The following is a 22,038-nucleotide window of genomic DNA, read 5'->3' on the forward strand; positions in this document are numbered from 1 at the left end:
TAGCCCATTAGTGAAGCCTTCTTAAGATATTTTCCTCCTTTAAAATAAAGGTAAGGAGCAGCAGGAAGATGTATCTGGGTCTGGTACAGGATCAACAAGAAATGAATGAAAGAGGTTTTTTTAAAAAATAGCAGAGGATAGGAAGACATTGCCAAAGACCAACTTGACCACCATTATGCCTGAGATTAGTTCTATGTCAATACTACCTTCTGACTCAATAATCATAGTTTGACTCATTATCATTTTAGGTATAAAATGGTACTGTCCAAGTAACTGGTTTCTAACTTTGGAATCAAGAAACTCCTAACTTTTGAGTGCTCTACTGTAGGTCATACTGAATCTGTGTGCCTCAGTGGGTTCTTAGCCTAGGTTTCATGACCTTAGTGCTTCAATATTTTGGTAACTTTCAGTATAATTTGTTTCCTTTATAATCCTATATGATTTATTATACATATTTAAAGCTATCCTCTGTATCCTAAAGATAGCCTATATCAGACGGCTGAAGGGGTCCTTGATATGAAAAGGTTAAGGACCACTGGTCTACCCTAAACCATACATGAAGGAATCTATTACTTAGGGAATGCTTTGAATAAAAGTTTATTTCATCCAGCTGTTAACTTCTCACTTCCAAATTTCTTAGTTTTAGTAACTTTTTTCTTTCTAAAGGGCATTAACTCAGATTTTAGTAACGTAAGAGATATAAGTATAGTTTCAATAAAACAGAGAGATAGAGAGGAACAAATGTGGGTTTGAAGTTTTGAACATTATCATCCTCAAAAGAAGCACTCATTGAAAGGCTCTTCACATCAGCACTGTACTGCGTTTTGTGAAGAGTGGGTTAAATAATCAGCACGGTGCTTTTCTAGACATCAAAATTTAACATCAACCAATAAAAAACTAACCATCTGAAAAGAAGGGAATAACTCATTTCTGGAACACTTTAACATTCACCAAGCATGTTGCTGGTAATTGCTCTGGAAGGGTAAGGTTTCCATTTAACAGATGGGGACAAAGGGGCTCAAAAATTCACACAACATATAATCTGCAGAGCTAGAATTGAAACTTCTCACTCACCTTCTGTATGATATGCTTTCCAACCCTCCATAACCTCTTGAGTCTGGTGTATGTGCATGTGTGTGTGTATGTGTTTGCACATGCATATATGTGTATGCATGCATGCATGTATGTATGTATGTGAGGAGCTCTGGAGCCTTGTTTTTTTACCACTCCCTTTCCACCCTCCTTCTTTCCTACTTTCATCTGAAAATCTCTTCCCAAACAAGTTCCATCTCTCCCCAGCACTTCCCCCACCATAGTCAGCTATGGATTTTGGGTGCTAGAGTAATCAGAAGGCAGCTTTCCAGTTCCCTTACTAATGAGCTGCAGTTGTCAAATTACTTAATTGTTCTCAGATTCAAGTTTTTTTCATCTGTTGCTGCACATCCTTCATTCTCAAAGAAAGCCAATGATATCAGGGAGTGATGTCTTCACTCTCGGGCAAATTGGATTTAAATGAGGCAGAATTGCACAAAGTCTTCTTCCTCACTTTCTCTTCCAGCATCACCAAAGTTCAGCAGTAAAACAAAAATTAGGATGGCTAGTGATAGCCTGGGATGCAATGGGTGACTTTGCAATCTTTGATGTCTGACCAAGTTCTAAGAGCCCCACAGAGGCAACTTCAGCTGCTTTTGTGACTGTTGGAACAAATTGTTCTTATCCACCCATTCTTCTGGGGGAAGTCTTAACATGTCTGGAGTATTCATCCCCCTAATTCACTGATAGGTTTGAAACCTATAGGTTACCCTCAATCTGATTTAGTCCATATGCTGAGACAGCTTTGCTGTGGTGTGGCTACTGTGCAGGCTACAAGTTCTTGGAGCCACAGGTGAGATTTGGGTGAGAGATAGACACCAGTGGTGGACAAGCTGTCCTGAAAAGGGCTCAGCAAGCCCTCACACTGGAAGTGGAGTCCTCCCTGAACACCTCATATATATCTAAGTGTCCCTGGTCATTGAGTTTTTGTGAGAAAAGTGCTTTCTAAGTCATAAATGCTACGTAATTGAAAATTATTACTGTTACTATGTTCTTTGGACCTATATGCCTAGGTTCCTAACCTCACCTAAACCAATAAAATATCTAGACCAGTTGGAATTCACATAATCATTTAGAGCTAGCTGTATGAAAATTAGTATATGGGTTATACATATGCTGATTTGGCCCGAACAAACAAATATATGTAATATTAGGAACTGAGACTTGAGTAAACTTCTGTTAATAATTGGTTAAAAGAATTCAATGCCATATACAAGTGGCTAATCTTAGCAACAGAGAACAGAGCTAGGAGGTAGGTTATTCTTAGTAATCACCTAGCTGACAAAGCCAAATGCTTTAACTCTCCAAAAAAAACCCAAACTCAAACAACCTGATCTTTCAGTATAGCTCCTATTTTCTCTGCTAGGATTTCATGAGTACAATATCTAAACAAGCAGCATAATTGAAAGGTGGCATGGTCAAGCAGACAGTATGGTGCAGGGTAACAATATTCATAATGAGTTAGCCAGCTCTAGCTATTTTGCAGATGTTCTAGATAAGAGGGAACACATTACTTCACCCATCAGTGTTCATTTATTAAGTTACAAGGATTTGAGAATGAATTACAATGTTAAAATAATTTAATGCAATAAAAATATAAATAAGAGGTAAGATAGAGGTTTCAAACACCAAGCCAATAGGCTGTATGCCTTCCACAACATTCCTGAGTATGACTGAAACCAGATTAAAATGTAATCTTAATATCAGATATTTAATATCTAACAAAATAAATAAACTGAAGATTGAAGCTACAAGGCATTGTGATCCCTTGGCTCATTTACATGTGACCGTTTTTAGAGTTTGATAGGATAACACAAAATGGCAAATCATAACTTTTTGGAGACGATGATGAAATAAAGACGATTGGTCTCATAACTAAAAGAAAGATAGATTTTACAGGTTTTATCTTGTAAGAGAAAGATGAGTTCCCAAATATCAGAAAGCTCTGATTTGAGCTGGTTTGAGTTTTAAATCACCCAACAGAAGCAGTTAAGAAGGCAGGAGATGCTATTGGCCATAGCCATCTTTTAGGAAGGCTTCATCTGCTATATTACGGAGGCTGTGGATTTGCCGGAGCCCATTGGAAGACAATTACATTCTGCCTGTTGTGTTTTTTGGTACCATATTCAATTTAAAAGAGGTGAAGCCTCTTAAAAGTGCCTGGCTGCTCTTTGCTTCTTTCTGATTTGAAAGGGAAAACAGGTTTTATAGCTGCTTTGCTATAGTCATAGGTTGAAGATGATTTGACAACACAGTATCCTGTTGAGTGAGAATCTGCCTAGGTTTTTTTTTTGCATTGTCTAGAGAGCCAGTCTGAGGAGCTTAGTAGTTTTCTAACTTACGGAAAATGCTTGTCATTATGATAAAGTAACATTATTTCAGTGCCCTTATAACGAATGAATTTAAAAGAATTGCTGTTGCTTCATCATTCTGAAGGTTAGAAGGAGGGTGGGTTTGCCAAGGAAAAGAGCTATGAGGAGAAGAATGATATCACACAGGAGCAGATTCATGTGGTACAGATTATAAAGAGAACAAGAATACTAAGGCCACACTCTAGAATTGTAATTGTCTTCTCATGTCTCACTGATAAGTTTCTGTATGTGCCACTCTCTCTGATGATATGCATTGGTAGGATAGTATGGAGTGTGATGTATCAATTATTTCTATATTGGCTTTGTACAGAATAAGTAATGTAGTGATTATTACTTATGTTACTTTATGATTAAGTAAATGTTTTAAGTTTAAGAATTATTGGTGTCATCATTGTGACTGATTGGTTTTGTGTAGATGGAAAGGATGCCAGTGGGGGCTGAAGAACTTAAGTAAAAAGTAGGGAAACTATATCCCCATCATAGTAGAGTTACCCCCCAGAACCCTGAGAAAGTTTGAGTTATAGCTATGTGATGGTAGTCCTTCTCCAAAAATCCAGACCTACCAGCATAAGGGCAGGTTGAGGTGATTGAGTCAGTCCAGAGTGACTGGCCTGTGCTTCATATGAAAGGGCTACCTTGAAGGAGTCCACACAACTCAAGCCTTACATACAAGGGGCTAATGCAAGATTTATTGTGATGACCTTTCCTACTCACTGGAGAGATTCTCCATCTAGGATTTATCAGATACCCTAGTATCAAAGGAATCTACTAGGGAAAAAATAATAAATTATTGAGTTTAAAAAATAGTTATCCACAGTATTTTTCCTTTTTTATAATTTTCTGTTACATGATTTTGAATGTTTAAGTATTACTGCTGATTGATTTACTATACCTATTAATAAGGTTAATATGGATAATCCAGATGTAAGATGCCTAGAGTGGTATTCCTTAACAAGGCAGATAGTCTCACAGAGGATTCTTAGTTAAAGGAACACCCGTTTGACCTCAGAAATAAAAATATAGGTGATATTTCATAAGATACTATTGAAAAATAAGGAAATATAAAGTATCAACCAAGAGTTATAAAGAGAAAAATAAAACTTCATGTGTTTTGTTTTTGTACATTTCCAGAAGATGCAGACTCTTTGAAAATTCATGGTATGATAGAAGTGTTACAAAATGAGTGATTAGTCTTAGAACCAAGTTCTCACAGAGAAATGGGTGTGTGGGTGTATCTGTATCTGTGTACACACACAAGTATGCATGTGTATACAGACATATGAGTATATATAAATACTTGAAGCTGTTCCTAACATTTCAAATGGCTTTGTATTATCATTCTAATATCTAAATCCAACTTAAGCAAATTCTAATAAGTTATTTCTAGATACTCTTATTAATTAACATCATTTTAACTCTATGTGACATTGTGAGGATACCAGTGAAACATTTTTGTTACCCACCCTTGGCATGTGACCAGTTAATCTTCTCCTCTCATCATACATTTCCCTTGATGACATCTTTTATTTCTATTCTACCTCAGAGTTCCTCATTGGTTGTATGTTGCAGCCTGGTGCCTTTTCATTACTGTCTGCATGTTAGTCATTTAAAATTCTTTGGAGATTGTTGTATTCCATGTTTTGTTGCCTTATTGCAACACTGTTATGTTGGTCTTATAAAGATAGATCTTTCTTTTCACAGGGAAGATAGAACTGAAGGAGCTATGGAATTTCCTGAAGGTATTTCAGCCCACATTCTTCCTCCTGTTCAATTTCAGGGCCAACTCATGTCCATCTATACTCTCTGTCTGCATGCATAGTGATATGCTTTCTAGCCTATGCAATAGACATTCTTTGTCTACTTGGTCTTTCATGTGTGCTGGTCAGGGCAAATTCTTTAGAATTGATACAGGTCTATTCCAGAAGGCTCTGTAGTGTTCCAGAGCCTGATTAAATAAACCAGTGTCATCCACAAATAGGATCATCATCATCATCATCATAGCTAGCATTTGTAAAGCGTTTTGAGTTTTGCAAAGTACTTATATTATGTGATTTTATTTGGAAGTCCTCACCATTCATAGAAGAAAACCTCTTCAACTTGGACTTTGTGCTGGATCTCTTCTAACACAATGGCTAGTACCTTTACATTTAGTTGCAACTTCCTTCTTTCTTATGGTTTCATTTATAGCAAGACTTTTTAAGGTTGATATGATTCATTTCTTCTGGCAGTGTGTCTTGTCATTGGCCTCATATTTAGGGTACTAAGTCAAATTAATGTTCCCAGATGGTCAAAAAATTGAGTGATTCTTAGCATTCTCTCTTCCCTTTTCTGCCCTATACCATACCACTGCAGAAGCAGAAGGGAGCTACACAGGAATGAGGGACATTTTCTATTTCTCTTTGTTTCATGACTTAATATGACCAAAAAATTCTCCCTGTTTTAATGCCCCTTCTGATCAGAGAGTCATTGGTCTAAGGTTATTTCTGTTATGTCTTTAAAGGAATATTGAATGGTTTTGATCTATGAGTTAGAGTGACCTTTGAAAAGAACTAGAAAGGTGGAATTTTGCTTTACAGAATCAAATGCTTCTCCATAATCAACAAGTAAAATAGGGTCACATATTCTCTAAATTTTTCAGTTAATTGTGAAATGGTAAAGATGTGGTCTGTTGTTGAATATCAGTTATGAAAATTCACTTGTTCCCTCACTGAGGATATTCTCAATTTGTATATCATCGACTCATGATTTTGTATAAACAGCAGTCAAAAAAATCACAAGTTGTTGATGTTTCCTTAGTCAACTTCTTGGTATTAATAAGGTCTGTCCTGTGATCTATGCTTTCACAGTCATATCTCCTCCAGCATAGATCTCCTCTGTATATCCTTGATCCAACTCCCTTGTTTTTCTCTGCTTTATTCTCTTTAGTGCCCATTTTTACTTCGCCTATGAGCACAAGTAGGACTTGGGGACTAGGTTCCAAGCTGGTGATTCTTCTGTCCTTGATGGCGAAAAAAGTCTGTTATAGGCTTTTTGCAGATCTTTTTTCACTTTTCATCTATTTGTTGTTCTTCTGTTTTTATCCTTAAATGCCCTTGGGATAACTTTGCTTAATCGTATCTCTTGCCAAGCTTTTTTTAAAACTAATTTTCCTCTCTACTACTTCTCTCTACTTAATGATAGTGCTCATAATTTTCCCCTATCTTTCTTTACAAGACTTCTCAAAGGAGTTTATATTCTAAATTGAAGATTCTTTAAGCATCCATTTCCCTTCAGTTGGCAAGTAGGTTAAATGTTTGCTGACTAATATGCTTCTTGAGTTCTTCTTGTGGAAGAAGAGTTGTGGTGGTTAAAACTCTTTATAAAATTATTGTGATGAGTGTGATGGACATTTCTTATGTACAAGTCCCATTTGTCATTGTTGATTACTTGTTTAAGTAATTTAGGATGGATTTGTTTTCTTTGTATGCCATATCTTTTTTTCTCATTCTTCTTCTTACTTTTAACTACTTCTGTTCTTTGCCCCAACAAGTCAGTGGTTTAGCTTTACAAAAACAACTGATTCATAGATAATTGTTACATATAATGCCAATCATTTCCCTAGTTCTAGAACAGAGTTTATTTCATTTTATGGAAATGTTATTTGTGGTACTTGCCATTTTCCACACCAACTTCTTTTCTTGAAGAAAATGTTCTTGCTATAAAGATGTCAGGCTTCCATATAGTCTATAGGTCTTTGGTTTCTCTTATTCCTGAACCACACATTCCCATACACCTTTTCCCATCCTTATCTTTTTCACTTTGACATTGATATTATTGAGTATGAGTATATATTGATTAAATTTAGAAGGTCTTAATGAATTCCTTGTGGAATTTCTCTACAACTTTATCCTTAGCAACCAATGCTGGTACGTAGGCTGCTGTTATTTTTATGGAGATGTCATTATTTTCACATTTTTGCAAATGCTTATCAACACTGCAAGATAAAATGTCCCAAATACCATGAGACAATGCTTCTTGTTACTGCCAACTCCTTTCTTTACCTCTCTATGTAGTATCTGGGAGCCATCTTTACATTTAGTTGCAACTTCCTTCTTTCTTATGGTTTCATTTGTAGCAAGACTGGTAAGGTTGATATGATTTATCTCTTCTGGTAGTGTGTCCTGTCATTGGACTTCTCATATTTAGGTTACTAAGTCAAATGAATGTTTCCAGATGGTCAAAAAATTGAGTGATTCTTAGCATTCTCTCTTCCCTATACCATACCACTGCAGAAGCAGAAGGGAGCTACACAGGAATGAAGGACATTTTCTATTTTTCTTTGTTTCATGACTTGATATGACCAAAAAATTCATAATTAGGTGGCCATCCTTCTTGTGCTGAGCCTCTCCATAATTAGCTGGATTGATCCTCAGAAAACAGACTTGGTCTGTTGCTAGAGCTATAGTAGAACCTTTTCTAACATGGGGAACCTACCAGAACCTAATCTCTATCAAGATAACCTTTGAAAACCTAGGGTTACTGCCATACCACAGTGAGGCAATAAAGTAGGATTTTTTGAAGATGACAAATTTCTAAATTAATATAATGGAAGGAAAACTATGGAGGGGTCAGGAAAGGTTTCACACTTGAACTGAGCATTAAAGGATTTTTATAGTATGAGAGAATGATTTTGAGAGACTGAGATGAGGAAGCAACACATTTCAGTGGTGGAAAAGAAGGGTAGGGTTGGTCTTTTTCAATGCACAGTAGGAGACAGAGTGTTAAACTTGTGGAAAGACTGGTTGCCCAGTTTGGCTGGAATGTACAGTTTATAAAGGGGAATAGAATGAAACAAGATTAGGAAAGTAAGTGAGAGCTAGATAGGAGCTTCAATTCTAGGCAAAGGAATTGGCATTGAAAACCACTAATAAGTTTTTGAGCAGTTCAGTGATATGGTGAGACTTGTGACATATAATGATTTGGGTAGTATTGTGGAAGATGTGTTGGAAAGAGGAAATAATAGAAGCAAGGATATGAAATAATATAACTTAAGGGACCTCTTTTTAGTTCACACAGTCACTGGTGAGAGAGGTGTTGCAAAAGTTAAACTGACAAGATTCTGTGATCCTGTCCTCTTGTCCATCCAAGTCCATCCAAGTCATACAATTGGTACCTATAAAGAACCTTTTACATTGGATAAATCTGTATTCAGGAAAATAGGTTGTAATATTGTTTGCAGTTATTTTGGGTGTATTATGTGTCATTAACCCAATTTCTAGCTTCAAGAGTAGAGCTCCTGAAGGTCATAAGGGATAGAAAAGGAACTTTATAAGTACTTCTTTAAGATTTAGTTACTCTAGGAACCATGTTGAATCATGTGTATATTTTGCAACCTAGTACTCAAGCATTTGCATAGGACTCTTTCAATTGATGAAGGTAATGATTACTCGATGCTCTGTGCATGTGTGAAAGGTGGACATAGAGAATGAAAGTTGGTCTTCTGACTTCCAGGCTTTGAGGGAGGACACATGCAGTTCCAGGCTTCTTTCAGAAGAGATCCCTGAAGGAGATAAAAACTCCAGGAAGAAACTGACAGGTAGAGAAGTTGATACCATGAGCATTCTCTAGTTCCATCTTGTCACATTTAAGACTGCAAAATTTCATCTTGGATTAGAGTGAATGATTTCTCCCACTGGAGCAAGATATTTGAGCTCCAAATCAAACTAACAAGCATTTATTACATTCCAGACTCTGGGCTAAGTCAAATAAAGGCAAAAGATAGTCCATGCTCTCAAGGAGCTGATGGTCAAAAGAGAGAGACAACAGGTAAACGACTGTACATATATAGGATAAACTGGAGGTAATCTCAAATGGATGTTAGGAAGGGCTTCTTGTAAAAGGTTGGACTTTAACTGGGACTTGAAGAAAGCCAAGGGAACCAGGACGTGGGAATGAAAGGAGAGAGAGTTCAAATCATGGGGGACAGCCAGAAAAAAGTGTGGGGAAATGAAGGGTCTTGTAGGAGATATGCTGGATCACGTTGTACATTGGAGGGAATAATGTATGAGAAACCTGCAAAGGTAGGATGAGTCCAGGTTAGAGAGTATTTTACATTTGATTCTGGAGGCAGTAGGGAACCACTGAGTTTATAGAATGATGGAGGGATGGTGGTGGTGGTCATAGTTGTACTTCAGGAAAATCAATTTGACATGTGACTGGAAGATGTATTGGAGAGGGGAGAGACTTGGGGCAGAGAGGCCAAAGATGGTAAGACCCTGCAATAGGGTGGTGGCAGTTTCGTAGAGAAATGGAGGAATGTATGACAAATGTTATGAAGATAGAAATAGCAGGGCAACTGATGGGCTATATAGGATGAGAGAGAGAAGGAGGAATTAAAGAAGACACCTAGGTTGGGAGCTGGGGTGACTGGGAGGATGGTGGTACCCTCAATAATAATAGGAAAATCAAGGTGAGGGAAAGGTTTGGGTGGAGGGAAAGATAGTTTTGGATATGTTGAGTTTAAGATGTCTATAAGACATTCAATTCACTCAACATGTCCAGTAGGTAGTTGGAGACAGGAGATTGGAAGTCATGAGAGAAGTTAGGGTTGGACAAATAGTTTTGAGAATCATCCACTTAGAAATGATAATTGAATCCATGGGGGTTGATGTGATCACTAAGTGAAATAGTATAGAGGATGAAAAGAAGAGGACCCAAGACAGAGCCTTGGGGAACATCCATAGCTAGTAGGTACAACTCAGAGAAAGGTCAAACAAAGGAAGCAGAGGAGAGGTCGAACAGGTAGGAAGAGAAACAGGAGAAAGTAATGTCGTGAAAACCTAGAGGGGAGAGAGTATCAGGAAAGAGAGGGTGATCAACAGTATCAGAAGCCACGGGCAGGTCAACAGGACGAGCTCCATAAAGAGAATATTCAATCTCAGCTGAGGGGAAATTCCACAAAGTCTCTTAACGGGGAAACCAAGCCCACTTTTCAATATGGCAGCTTCTTCCCATAGTCTTTGTCTCCCTTCAAAGAGCCCTCTCTAAAGAGAACCTGAAACTGTATGTGACCTCTCTCAAAGCTGGAATTTTGCCAAAAGACCAACTTTCTGCTCCTAGGCTCCCACTAAGTATACCCCCCACAAAGACTTGGAGTGTCAAGTAATCATTTGTTGTGGTTGTTCATTCATTTCAGTCGTGTCTCACTTTTAGTGACCCCATTTGGGTTTTTCTTGGCCAAGATACTGGAATGGTTTGCCATTTCCTTCTCTAGCTCATTTTATAAATATGACCTATTAAACAAGCCCCAGAAATGAGACTCAACTTTCCCAGCACCAAGTCATTCTCACATTTTAAGTCGCAAGAATGAACCCTCCCTTCTTTTGCAGATATAACATTGGGTTTGTGGTTTTTGCTTTCACAGCCATAGCTGAAGGCTTGCAGGTCATAGTACCTGAAAGGTCGAAGAAAGCCATGCTGTTCCAGCCAGTTGTGCTAAGCTGCCGCTTCAGCACATCCTCCCAGCAGCCCGCTGTCATTCAGTGGAAATTCAAGTCCTACTGCCAGGATCGAATGAAGGAAGCCTTGGGCATGGCCACTGCCGGGGCCCAGCCCCTCAGCAAAAGAAACCTAGAGTGGGACCCCTATCTGGATTGTGTAGACAGCAGGCGGACAGTGCGAGTTGTGGCCTCAAAGCAAGGTTCTGTTGTCACCCTTGGAGAGTTCTACCGGGGAAGAGACATTTCCTTTGGTGAAGGTAATTAGGTATAGAGGGAGTCTATCGTTGTTGTTGTAACACAATCCTAACCTTGTGGGGAGGGAGAGATTGCTGTTGTTGGCCCCTCTAAGTCTACAAATATTTGATCCTGTGGGACAAAGGTGTACCAAAAGATTTAACAGCTACTTAGATGGAACAGTAACTTATATTTTACACCTCAGGGCTTGAATAATGCTTTTCCTATGCTATCTCCTGTTTATTTTACAAATGAGAAAACTGAAGCTCAGAGACATGTTTGGGGTCACACAGCTAGTTGGGGATAGAGTTGAGATTTGAGCCTAGCATTTAGATCACAAACCCAGTGCTCTGTCCCATCTCTGGGATTAGATGGGAAAGAATTGTCTAGAGATGAGACAGAACTAAGTCCTGATCAGACATTGTTTCAGCATGATGTTGACACCAAGTCCTGGATGCAGACTTGCCTTCCCTCTTTTTCTAGAAATCAAAATGTGTACTAATGTCCCCTGGTTTTCCTTATTTCATATGGCAGACTTTGCTCAATTATTTCTGACTTAGAGAGAAGACAGGTTCAAAGCTCTAATGTGTGACTTTCTTCAAGTTACAACTTCTCTGAACCCTAGATTCTTCTATAAAATGAGGGAGGGTGCAGCTTGTTTAAAATTCTCTAAGGTCTTAAATATCCATAAAGCCCTTTTCAACCCTAAATCTAAGATCTAATGGCCTTATTTCCCCTTCTCCTTGACCTTAATTTCTTATACAAGACTAGGACTGGAGAATCAGGGCTGACCTGGGATTATTCTTGGCTTGGAAAATCCTTGTGAATCCTATTCATTTCTGGGGAGTTGGGCTTATTCTAAGATTTTTCAGAGATTTCAGAGACCATCCCAGGCATCAACATTCTTCGAAGAATACGCCCACCTCTGGAACTAGACTAGAATTAAACCCAAATCTGATATTGTGTCTGTTCCGTAGGATTGTACTATGGGGTAGCAGCCTACTTGGTCTAGGGGGCTTACTAACATGGGTTACATACTAACAATGCTGTGTATCCAATTGGGAGAGGAAAAAATGGAAAGAGAATGCCGGTGGGGAGAGACATCAGTGCAAGGCAGAGAAAGGAATGGGAAGTAATTATGTTTCAGAGCGTAGGACTTCTACTGGAGGTATACTACTCCAATTTTCCACAAACTGTTTTAATTATGGGGAAACTAAGATAACACTTAAGGGAGAGGTGGGGAATAATAGGAGGGAGACCAATATCTAGGCCTTTCCAAGTTCTCTTTCCTGTCTTGTCATCATTTGGTTTGCCCTGACAGTTTTTAGGCATGGGCTCATGGGATATAGTGGTAAGAGCACAGGGCCAACAAGTCAGGAATCAGTGCCTTGCTGCTAAGATGCCTTCTTTCGGGGCCTCAGTCTCACCACCTGCAACATGAAGGGGCTGGCCTCGCTCTTGAAGGACCTCTCTGATCCTGTGGCTCTTCTTGTTTTGTGGGACAGGAGCAGAGCTCAAGATTGGGAAAGTCATGTGGGGAGACAGCGGCCTCTACTACTGTATTGTCACCACCCCTGATGATGTGGAAGGCAAAAATGAGGACTCGGTGGAACTCCTTGTGCTGGGTGAGTGGAAACCATTAACCCCATTCAGACCTTGCTTTGTTAGGCCATTGCTGGGTCTCCTCTTCCTTCACAGACATATGAGATTCGATCTGTGTATATTGTTTACTCTCTGTCCCAACAAACCCACCTAAGGATGTACACACACACTACATGTGTCAGATATCTGCACAGCTCTCATCTGCTTTCATTGTTAATACAGGTGTTTCTCCTGCTTTCTAGATTAATTTTCCCTTTTCTCTTCCTCTTTAATCCCCTCTTCTCTTGTTTTATATTTGTCTTTTTTTCTATGTTAATGTGCTAAGAAAACAGGAGAGAAAGGCCTTTGAAAGAGGGCAGAGGCCACTGGAACTTAAGCAAAATGGGTATTTTAGTCTCTCCTGAGACATGAGGGATGTTTCCCCCATCTAGTTCATTTTTACCTAAGAGAATCATGAAGATAGAAAAGATTGCAGTGCTTGGATATCAGAGGCAGTTAATAATTAATTGGTTATTTTTTGGGTGCTTGGTGTTCAACTTTCCAATTCCCCAAGGAAAAAAGTGAGATATGAGACTGACTGATGTTGCCTAGGAGGGCTTGACTTCCCTTCCAAAAAAAATATACTGAATTATCTTCATGAATATAAATGTATTACTTTTACCTTTTCGGTCCCTTAATACACAGGTTGGGGGTATGTCTTCCTCTGAAGTTACAAATGAGGAAAATTTTTAAAGGTTGGTTTTTTTTGTTTTTTTTTAAAAAGCAAATTGTTTTAATGTTAGAAACAAGTACATGGACTGGAGGAGGGATCCTACAAGAGAAATTACATTTTAGTTGACTTTAATTATTTAAGAAAAATTAAAAGGAAAAATAGGGCATATACTTTTGAAAGTAGATGTATTTGGGAACTTGATAATCACTGCTGGAAAAAGGCATTGCTGTTCTTCCTAATACCCAGCCCAAACTATCATTCTTATTTTCTGTTCTATTCCATTATTTTTACAGGCACTCCATTTCCTGTTTTGGGGCATTTTTGTACTGACTACTCCCTATGTTAGAGACTGCTTCCCCACTTCTCCTTTTTATAATCCTGAATGTTCTTCAAGACTTGGCTAAAGCTGCACTTTCTCTACCTGAGACCTTTCTATTTTTCCCCAAATTTATTAATTTCTTTGTTTTCAACTTTCACTTCCATAAGTTTTAAATTTTCTCTCTCTTCCTCCCCAAGACGGCAAGCAATCTTATATGGGCTGAGGCCTTTCTTGATCCCCTCAGATTCTAGTGCCTTTCCTCCTCCAATTTACCTTATATCTATTTTCTTTTACATATGTATATATATATGCATATACATGTTCATTCCTTTCATAGACTGTAAGTCTCTTGTGAGCAGGAACTGTTTCAGTTATCTTTTCATTTCCAGTTTTCAGCAGCGCCTGGTGCATAATAGGCCTGTTAGTAAATGTTTGCTGAATAAAAAAGAAAGAAAAAGAAAAAGACATTGCTGGAGGAAGAGGGCACTGCTGATGTTCAGTGTTCCATGACTTGTTCTGGGATTCTGGTCCCTTTTTTCTTATAAAAAAGAAAATACTTCTTTCCCTACATCTGATTTGTAGAAGTATCTACAAATAGATATTTCTTTTTGTCAAGTGGAACGATGGTGATAATGGTTGATTTTTCCTGGAAAGTTGACTTAGTTTGCATTTATAATATGCTTAAAGACAGGCAAATGAAAGGTTCTCAAGAATTGAAAACTCTAGTTGCCACTGTTTGCTGAATAAAAATGCAATATGTTTAAAGGGAAAGACAAAAGTGGAAGTCTTGTGCTGGTCCTGTAAGATACTCCAGGGAAACGAGAGTGGGAAATGGCTATGAATCTCTAAACCAGAAGAGGAAAAAAAAGATGAATTTCTGCTTCATCATACAACTATAAAAACCAAGTTTGAAAGGATAAGTGGCTCATCGAGCTGGCAATTAGCTAATTGTGGACACAATTATTGGCCCAGTCCAGCTATTTGCAGAAAAGTAATTGCCTACACAGGAAAAGGAGGTAAGGTAGAGGCCACTTTAAATAATTTGGACCCAGTTGCCCTGCAAACTCTTGAGAAATAAATGCATAACACGAGAGCCCATGTCATCTGAGGATGCGCTGAAGTGCATGAAGGACACTTCTCTGGCTCAAAACATATAAAAAGCAACTTGTGGGAAGATGCTATTCTCAGTGTGGCTCCAACAAATGGGAGGGAAATGGTGTCAGCATCTGAGAGGTGGGAGAAAGGAAGACTTGGACGCAGCGATCAGCAGAGGATGGGAGAAAAAAAGGTGTAGCTGAAAACAGTCTTCGCCTGGATTCCACTGCAAAGGAACATACTAAGTGGAGAGGAGAAAGAGCACTGAATTCCAAGCCCAGTTCAAGCCCAGTACTGCCATATACTTGTCAGCTGCAGGGTCTGAGCTTATGTACGAAGACCTGAGATGGGGTGACTACCAAAGGACCTACTAAAGGTTCTGCTGGTCTGTGATTCTAAGTACAAATCAAAAGAAAGCGCATCACGTATTCAGCATCTCTTCAGCACATGAGAGAAGGATATGCATTAGAGCCATGATCAGACCAGCATTTGGACCAGCCTAAGTAGAGAACATAGCCACCTTGCATTCAGTATGCATGCAGACAGGGTTGCTTTGAGGATACCTTAAAAATGTTCTTTTATAAAATTTGTGTTTTTAGGGCCTGAAAATTCTGATCTCCATTAAGCATTCTTGTAAATCGAAGACCTGAGTTTGAGTCCTAATTCTGACACCTAATAATACCCAATTGATTTAAGATAAATTTGGCACTGCCCGTCCCTGGGGCTAAGGGCACTGTATTAGAGTTGGGGGAAAAAGCTGGGTTCGAAGCCTGACTAGTTGATTAATTAGCTATATTTGCTGTTCAGTCCTTCTTCAGTCTTGTCTGATTCTTAATGACCCTATTTGGGATTTTCTTGGCAAAGATACTGGAATGGTTTGCCACTACCTTCTCCAGTTCATTTTATAGACGAAGAAACTGAGGGAAACAGGGTTAAGGGACTTGCCCAAGGTCATACAGCTAGGAAGTGTCTGAGGCCAGATTTGAATTCAGGAAGATGACAGGCCTGGCACCCTATCCACTGTGCCACCCAGCTGCCCCTAACTAGCTGTATTACTCTGGGAAAATGCTCAATTCCTTTGAGCCTCAATTTCTACACTCGTAAAACTGAAATTTTAATACTAATAATTACAAGAATAATAAAACTTTCAAGTTAACACAGCTGTTTCCATGCCTTCTTTCATGCTGATTCCCACAACAGCCCCAAGAAGGAAGATTCTCTAATTTACAAATGAGGACCAGAGTGTCCTCAAGAGGTTAAGTGGCTGATCCACAGTTACATGGCAAGGGAGCATCAAGGGTGAGGGTTAAACCCAGCCTCTGCTGACTTTAAGGCTGGGACAATTTCCACCTTAACATGACAGTTCAATAAGGATGATGATGGCAATAGGGACGATGATGGATTACTTACTACCTTAGAGTCTGGGTGTGAAGAAAATGTTTTGTAAGTCTTAAAATCAATATACATTTATTAAAACCTATTATGTTCCAGGCCCTGTGCTAAAGAAGGGCATTGCCATGATTCTTACTACTCCTCTCTGTCATATAGCTATTGATTATGTGATCAGTCAGGTTGTGTTTTGCAGTGAAGGCTCAAAGCTTCTGGTACATAGTACAACTCAGTGGGGGCCCAATCTTGAAATGTTGCCCACGGTTACACATACTTCATCCTGGTTCTGCCTAGGCATTTAGGGAAAGAAGGTTAAAAATTGATCCTGTGAACTTTTCAAAGAAAAGAAAATACCAATTGCTCTTGTAAAAGGTCAGTATTTAGCAAGTAGGAATTCTCCAGGTCTGTGGGGTCCCTTAGGCCCAATGCTTCTCCCTCAGCTCTGCTGGAATGTTTTTTTCAGGCTCAAAGATTGTAGTAGCACTATGGAGCCACAGCTTCTTGAGAGTTGGAATTGTTTCATTCTTGGCACATAGTAAGTGCTTAGTAAGTGTTTGTTGACTGACTGATTTAATTAAGAGGTATTTGTGTGGTATGATGACAACATAATTTAGAATCCAAAGACCTGTGTTCAAATGCTGCTTACAAGTTACCTCAATTCTGAGTCTCAGTTTTTTTATCTGTAAATTGAGAGTTGACAATTAAATCTTATACCTAACAGATAAATCTGAAGTATTATATTTCCATGGAAAGCTAGAATCAAAAAGTAGATGATCCTAGAACAATTCTTACTTCCATTCAGGGTACTTGAAGGCTTTGCCAAATGGGAAAGGGATTTGACCTCCATGCTAAGAATAAAGTGGGGCATGGAGACTTCAGCAGAGGGATCATCTGACCCCCTGGGGCTATGTTATAACTATTCACACTCTCAAAGGAATCATGAAGAAACAAACAGTGGGCTTTTATAACATTTCAGTGACCAAAAAGTCTCTCACCAGCCTATAGAGAGAAGGCGCTGACTGAGAAGATGCTCTAATGGCTTGAATTAGTTAATATTGTCTTTATTTTTTTATGGTCGATAAGGAAAACGTGAATGAATAGAGGGGACTAGTTGAAATGCATATTGCGTGGGTGAGGTGGATTGAAGTAGAGGGCTAAAACAAAAGCTAAGTTAAGGTAAGATTTGCCTGACTCATTACAGTTGTGAGGAGGATACAGCTCATGGGTCTGCTGCCTGCTGGCACAGGCTTTCCCTGGCCCCCCTCCGGGTGATCTACCTTTTCAAGAGTACGTTCCTGGATTATTCAACAATTTTAAAACTTGTGTATAACTGCTTTCTCAAGATGCACCACTTATACAATCAAAGGAAAGACAGATTTGGAAACTGTATTATCAGTTTCCTCAGTTCTTTCTCTCGCTAGTTAGGACAAATCAGGCAGATTATAGTCTCTAGGCTTGTTTCCTTACCTGGAGAAGTAAAGTACTGGACCATTGTTGTTATGTGGTGTTCATTCGTTTCAGTCATGTCCAACTCTTTGTGACCCCATCTGGGGTTTTCTTGGCAAAGATATTGGAGTGGTTTGCCATTTCCTTTTCTAGCTCATTTTTGCATATGAAGAACTGAGGTGAGCAGGTTTAAACTTGCCCATCGTCACACAGCTAGTAAGTGTCTGAGGTCAAATTTGAACTCAAATCCTCCTGACTCCAGGCCCAGTGCTCTATTCACTGAGCCACCAACTTGCCCTTAAAAAATTCATTGGACTTGGTGACTTCTAATATCTCTTATAACTTTGAAACTGCAAACCTAAAATAGTCCTGGTTTCAATTATTGAATTTGATGAAACTTTATTTTAAAATGATTTACAGTCACAAGAACTCAAGAGGTTAACCTAAAAATCCACATGGGGAAAAAAAAACTGAGTGGATGAAGAATGTCTTTTTTATTAACTATGCTATGAATGGCAATTGAATTGTCATCCCAGAGTTTTTAGCTCATAGGGAAATATGTCTTGGATTGACCCTACAGTTTGACAAAGAGCTGGGTCCAGAGTTGAAATACATATATAAAATAATACAATCTTAATTTTTCTACTTTTAAAAAACTTAGGGTATTGAACAATTAGATAAGTATTGATCAGTAAGAACTGGTATAGATTGATCAGGAATGGATCATAGCAGACTAACATTTTTGATAGGGTTACTAGAGTAATAAGTTGGGAGACACTGTAAACACACTATAACTGGATTTCATTAAGACCTTTGAAAGAATTTCTCATGACATTCTTGTGGACAAGTTGGAGAAATGTGGACTGGGTAATGCTATAAGAATTGGTTAGATAACCAGACTCCCAAACTAGTCTATTCATGTCCATATACTGTGTCATTGGAATGATACAAGGATTGGTCTTTGGATACATTTATTTAATGATTTAGATGAAAAAAGATATGGTATGCTCATTATATTTGCTGATTACATGTGAAAGATTGTTCCAAATCACTCATGATAAGAAAAATTCAAATCAAAACAACTAAAATGTCACCTTAAATCCAGCTAACTGGCAAAGAGGGAAAATATAGGAATAGTCAATGATGGAGGGGCTGTGGCAAGACAGACACACTAATACAGTGTTAGTAGAGTTGTGTATTGGTCTAATCATTCTGGAAAGCAATCTGAAATTGTGCTGAAGAGGTAAGCAAAATGTGCATACACTATGATTCAGAGATCCCACTGCTAGGCACACAGCACAACAAGGTCCAAAACAGAAAGAAAAGTCTAGGTGGTATAATGAATGGAGTACTCAATCCATAGTCTGAAAGACCTGAGTTCAAATCCAAACTCAAATACTTACTAGCTGTGTGGTTTTAGCAGTTGCCTGCCTCAGTTTCTCCATCTGTAAAATGGTCATCATAATAGCACCTGCCTTTCAAGATTGTAGTGAGGATTATATGAGATAATTTTTTGTAAAATGCTTAGCATAATGCCTGCCATTCAGGAGGTAATTAATGCTTGTTCCTTTCCCTCATAAATATTCCAAAATATTCATAGCTCTACTCACTGGAGACCCAGTGCTTTTTTCTTGATTGGTAAATAGTTAAACAACCCGTGGTACCGGAATAAAATGGAATATGATTGCATTGTAAGAAAGAATGAATCTGAAGAATTCAGGGAAGCATGACAAGACTTCCATGAAATGATAAAGTGTGGCAGTAAATAGAACCAGGAAAATAGTTATAAACAATGACTCCAACAGTATAAATGGAAAGAAGAATAAAAGAAAACTGAACCTGATTTTTAATGTTCAAATATGGACCCAGGGAAAGGTTGAGAAAATAGAGCCACCCGTTTTCTGCATTTCAGCCAACCTTCTGTACTTCTGATACCTTTTCCCACCTCCAATAAAGATAAAATGGAGACTCTCTCTTTACTGCAGACCTGAGGGGATGTGGATGTGGAATATTGCATGTACTGCCAGATGTGCTTGATATGTTGTTGGTTTGGCTAAACTGCTGTTTTCTCATGCTTCTTTTTAAAGAATCTTTGTTATAAAGAATGACTACCTGGCTAGGTAAGGGGGGAAGATAGATATATTAGGAAATGAATATGATACAAAAACAAAAGATACTATTTAAAAAAATATAGCTGATACAATGCTGGGAGGAATCACTAATATATTTCATTCCAGAATCAGCCTCTGAAAAGATTTCAGTAGGAGTGTGACCAAAACTGTTAAGAGCCTAGAGATTATACCTTGGAAAGATCAGTTGTGGGGAGTGGGTATATTTGGCCTGGTGAGGAGAAGACTTGCATGTGAGGCAGCTATTGGGTGGAGGAGGGATTAGATTTATTTTTCTTATTCCCACAAAGCAGAGCCTCAAGCCATGGGGAGAATCTGTAGAAGGGTAAAATCTGACTTTATGTAAGGACCTCTTTCCTAGGGATTAGAGCTATCCTGAAATGGATTGGGTTTACTTGGAAGACAGTGAGTTTCTCATCACTGGAGGTCTTCAGAGACTCTATGATTATATAATAGAGATTATCGGTATAGAATTGGAAGGGAACCTAGAAGTTATTGAATTCAACACCCTCATTACATAGATGAAACTGAGGCACAGTGAAATTAAGTGATCGGCCCATGATTATACAGGTGACAAGAGGCGGCATTTTGGATTTGGGTCTCTGACTCCAAACCTAGTGCTTTTTTCAATACATTACAAGAAGGGATTCTTATTCATATGTAGACTGGAATAGATGACTGCTGAGATGTGTTCCAACTTTGAGACTCTGTAATCTTTCATCTTCATCATCAACAATGTATATTAAAGATCCCCAAGATTCCTTTTCATAGAACTTATCAAGCATAGGGTCACAGCTGAAGACTTGTGATGTAGGTTTTATTTCCTTTCTTAACAAACTACCTGTGGCTGTTGGCTTCAACACTTACTGCAAAGGTAATGAAATTAATTTATTCTAAAATTGTTCTTATGTTCCTCCCGATTCTCACTACCTCATCAATAAACTCCAAACTTAAGTCCCTATCTCACCCCAAATTGTTATGAATGTTTCTTTGGGGGGTAGCCAGAAACAAACTAATAAAGGAATAAATGAGAAGGAAGGTCCTCTTTGGTGGGAACTGCACAATATTGAGGGTGCTTTGAAATGAAAGGTACCTTAGAAATATTTACAGGCATTTGAGATCACAGGGTCATGGCAACAGAGGGCTGCTTTTCTGGGATTAGACATGGAGGTTGGGAATTGGTGGGCAGGGACTGGCCTTTATATCCTGGAATTGTGCCACTGTTGGGTTAGAAATAAAGTTCTCTGGGATGATTCCAGCTGGCACGACAAAGGGCTTCATCATTTTAGGCTCTAGCTGTAATTTTTATTTTTAAACTTCAGAGAAATCCTTTAGACATAAATATATATATATATCTTTTCACTGCATTCAATGGACCTCACTTTCTCTCTTTGAATACCCCATGGGGTTAGATTTTTTAAGGGACTCTTAAACTAAGTTGACGTCAGAGAAGGTGGATATTGAATAAAAGGGTTATCAGTTAACTGAAGAACATTTTTAAATGCTTCCTATGTACCAGGCACTGAAGAGCGAATGACAGAAATGAAGAGTGCTTTCTTCAGAGAGTTTACATTTTATGTGGGAAAACCACATGCACATAAATAAATATATACAAAATAAATGCAGGTCATTTTTTGAGGGGAGGCACTAGCAACTGGGGAATCAGAAAAGACCTCAAGTAGGAAGCGATGTTTAAGTCTCATGTTGAAGAAAATTAGGGTGAGGGAGGGGAAGTGAGGAGGATGGCCTAGCATCACAGCTAAGACAAAGGTACAGATCCAATATCCAAAGCCAAGTTCAGAGAAGGGCACAAAAGTTCAGCTGGAATGTGGAGAGAGAATCCAGGAAGGGTAGTGATGTGAATTCACTCTGGAGCTTGGTGGAAGCCAGACCATGATGTCCGTATCAGGGTGAGAAATGTGCTTCTACTTTAGTCACTGAAGGTTTTTGGTCAAAGAAGAGATGCAATTAGACCTGTACCTTAGGAAGAGTACTTCAGCAGCTATCTGGAAAATGGTTTGGAGAAGGAAGAGACTGGAAGCAGGGAGGCCAGTTTGAAAGCTGCTGTAATATTCCAGGAGAGAGGTATGGAATGAAGGTCTGAATTAGAATGGCAGTTGCATAGTGTCCAGAAGAAACTGATGCCAGAGACACTATTCAGTTCAATTCA

General features: G+C 38.7%; 1 protein-coding gene across 6 annotated transcripts in view; it reads left to right on the top strand.

The window, feature by feature from the left end:
* The window catches only part of ILDR2 (immunoglobulin like domain containing receptor 2), an 89,188-nt gene that overhangs the window by 19,299 nt on the left and 47,851 nt on the right, over positions 1–22,038 (top strand). For 5 of the 6 annotated variants that reach the window (XM_072648748.1, XM_072648747.1, XM_072648751.1 and 2 more), the window contains exons 2-3: positions 10,867–11,199; positions 12,682–12,801. In XM_072648748.1, the coding sequence (XP_072504849.1) occupies positions 10,867–11,199; positions 12,682–12,801 (453 nt within the window). Of the gene's footprint in view, positions 1–8,954; positions 9,040–10,866; positions 11,200–12,681; positions 12,802–22,038 lie in introns of all 6 variants that reach the window. The other variant, XM_072648749.1, reaches the window with a different exon arrangement.

Source organism: Notamacropus eugenii, chromosome 2 (genome assembly GCF_028372415.1).
Source record: "Notamacropus eugenii isolate mMacEug1 chromosome 2, mMacEug1.pri_v2, whole genome shotgun sequence".
NCBI lineage: Eukaryota > Metazoa > Chordata > Mammalia > Diprotodontia > Macropodidae > Notamacropus > Notamacropus eugenii.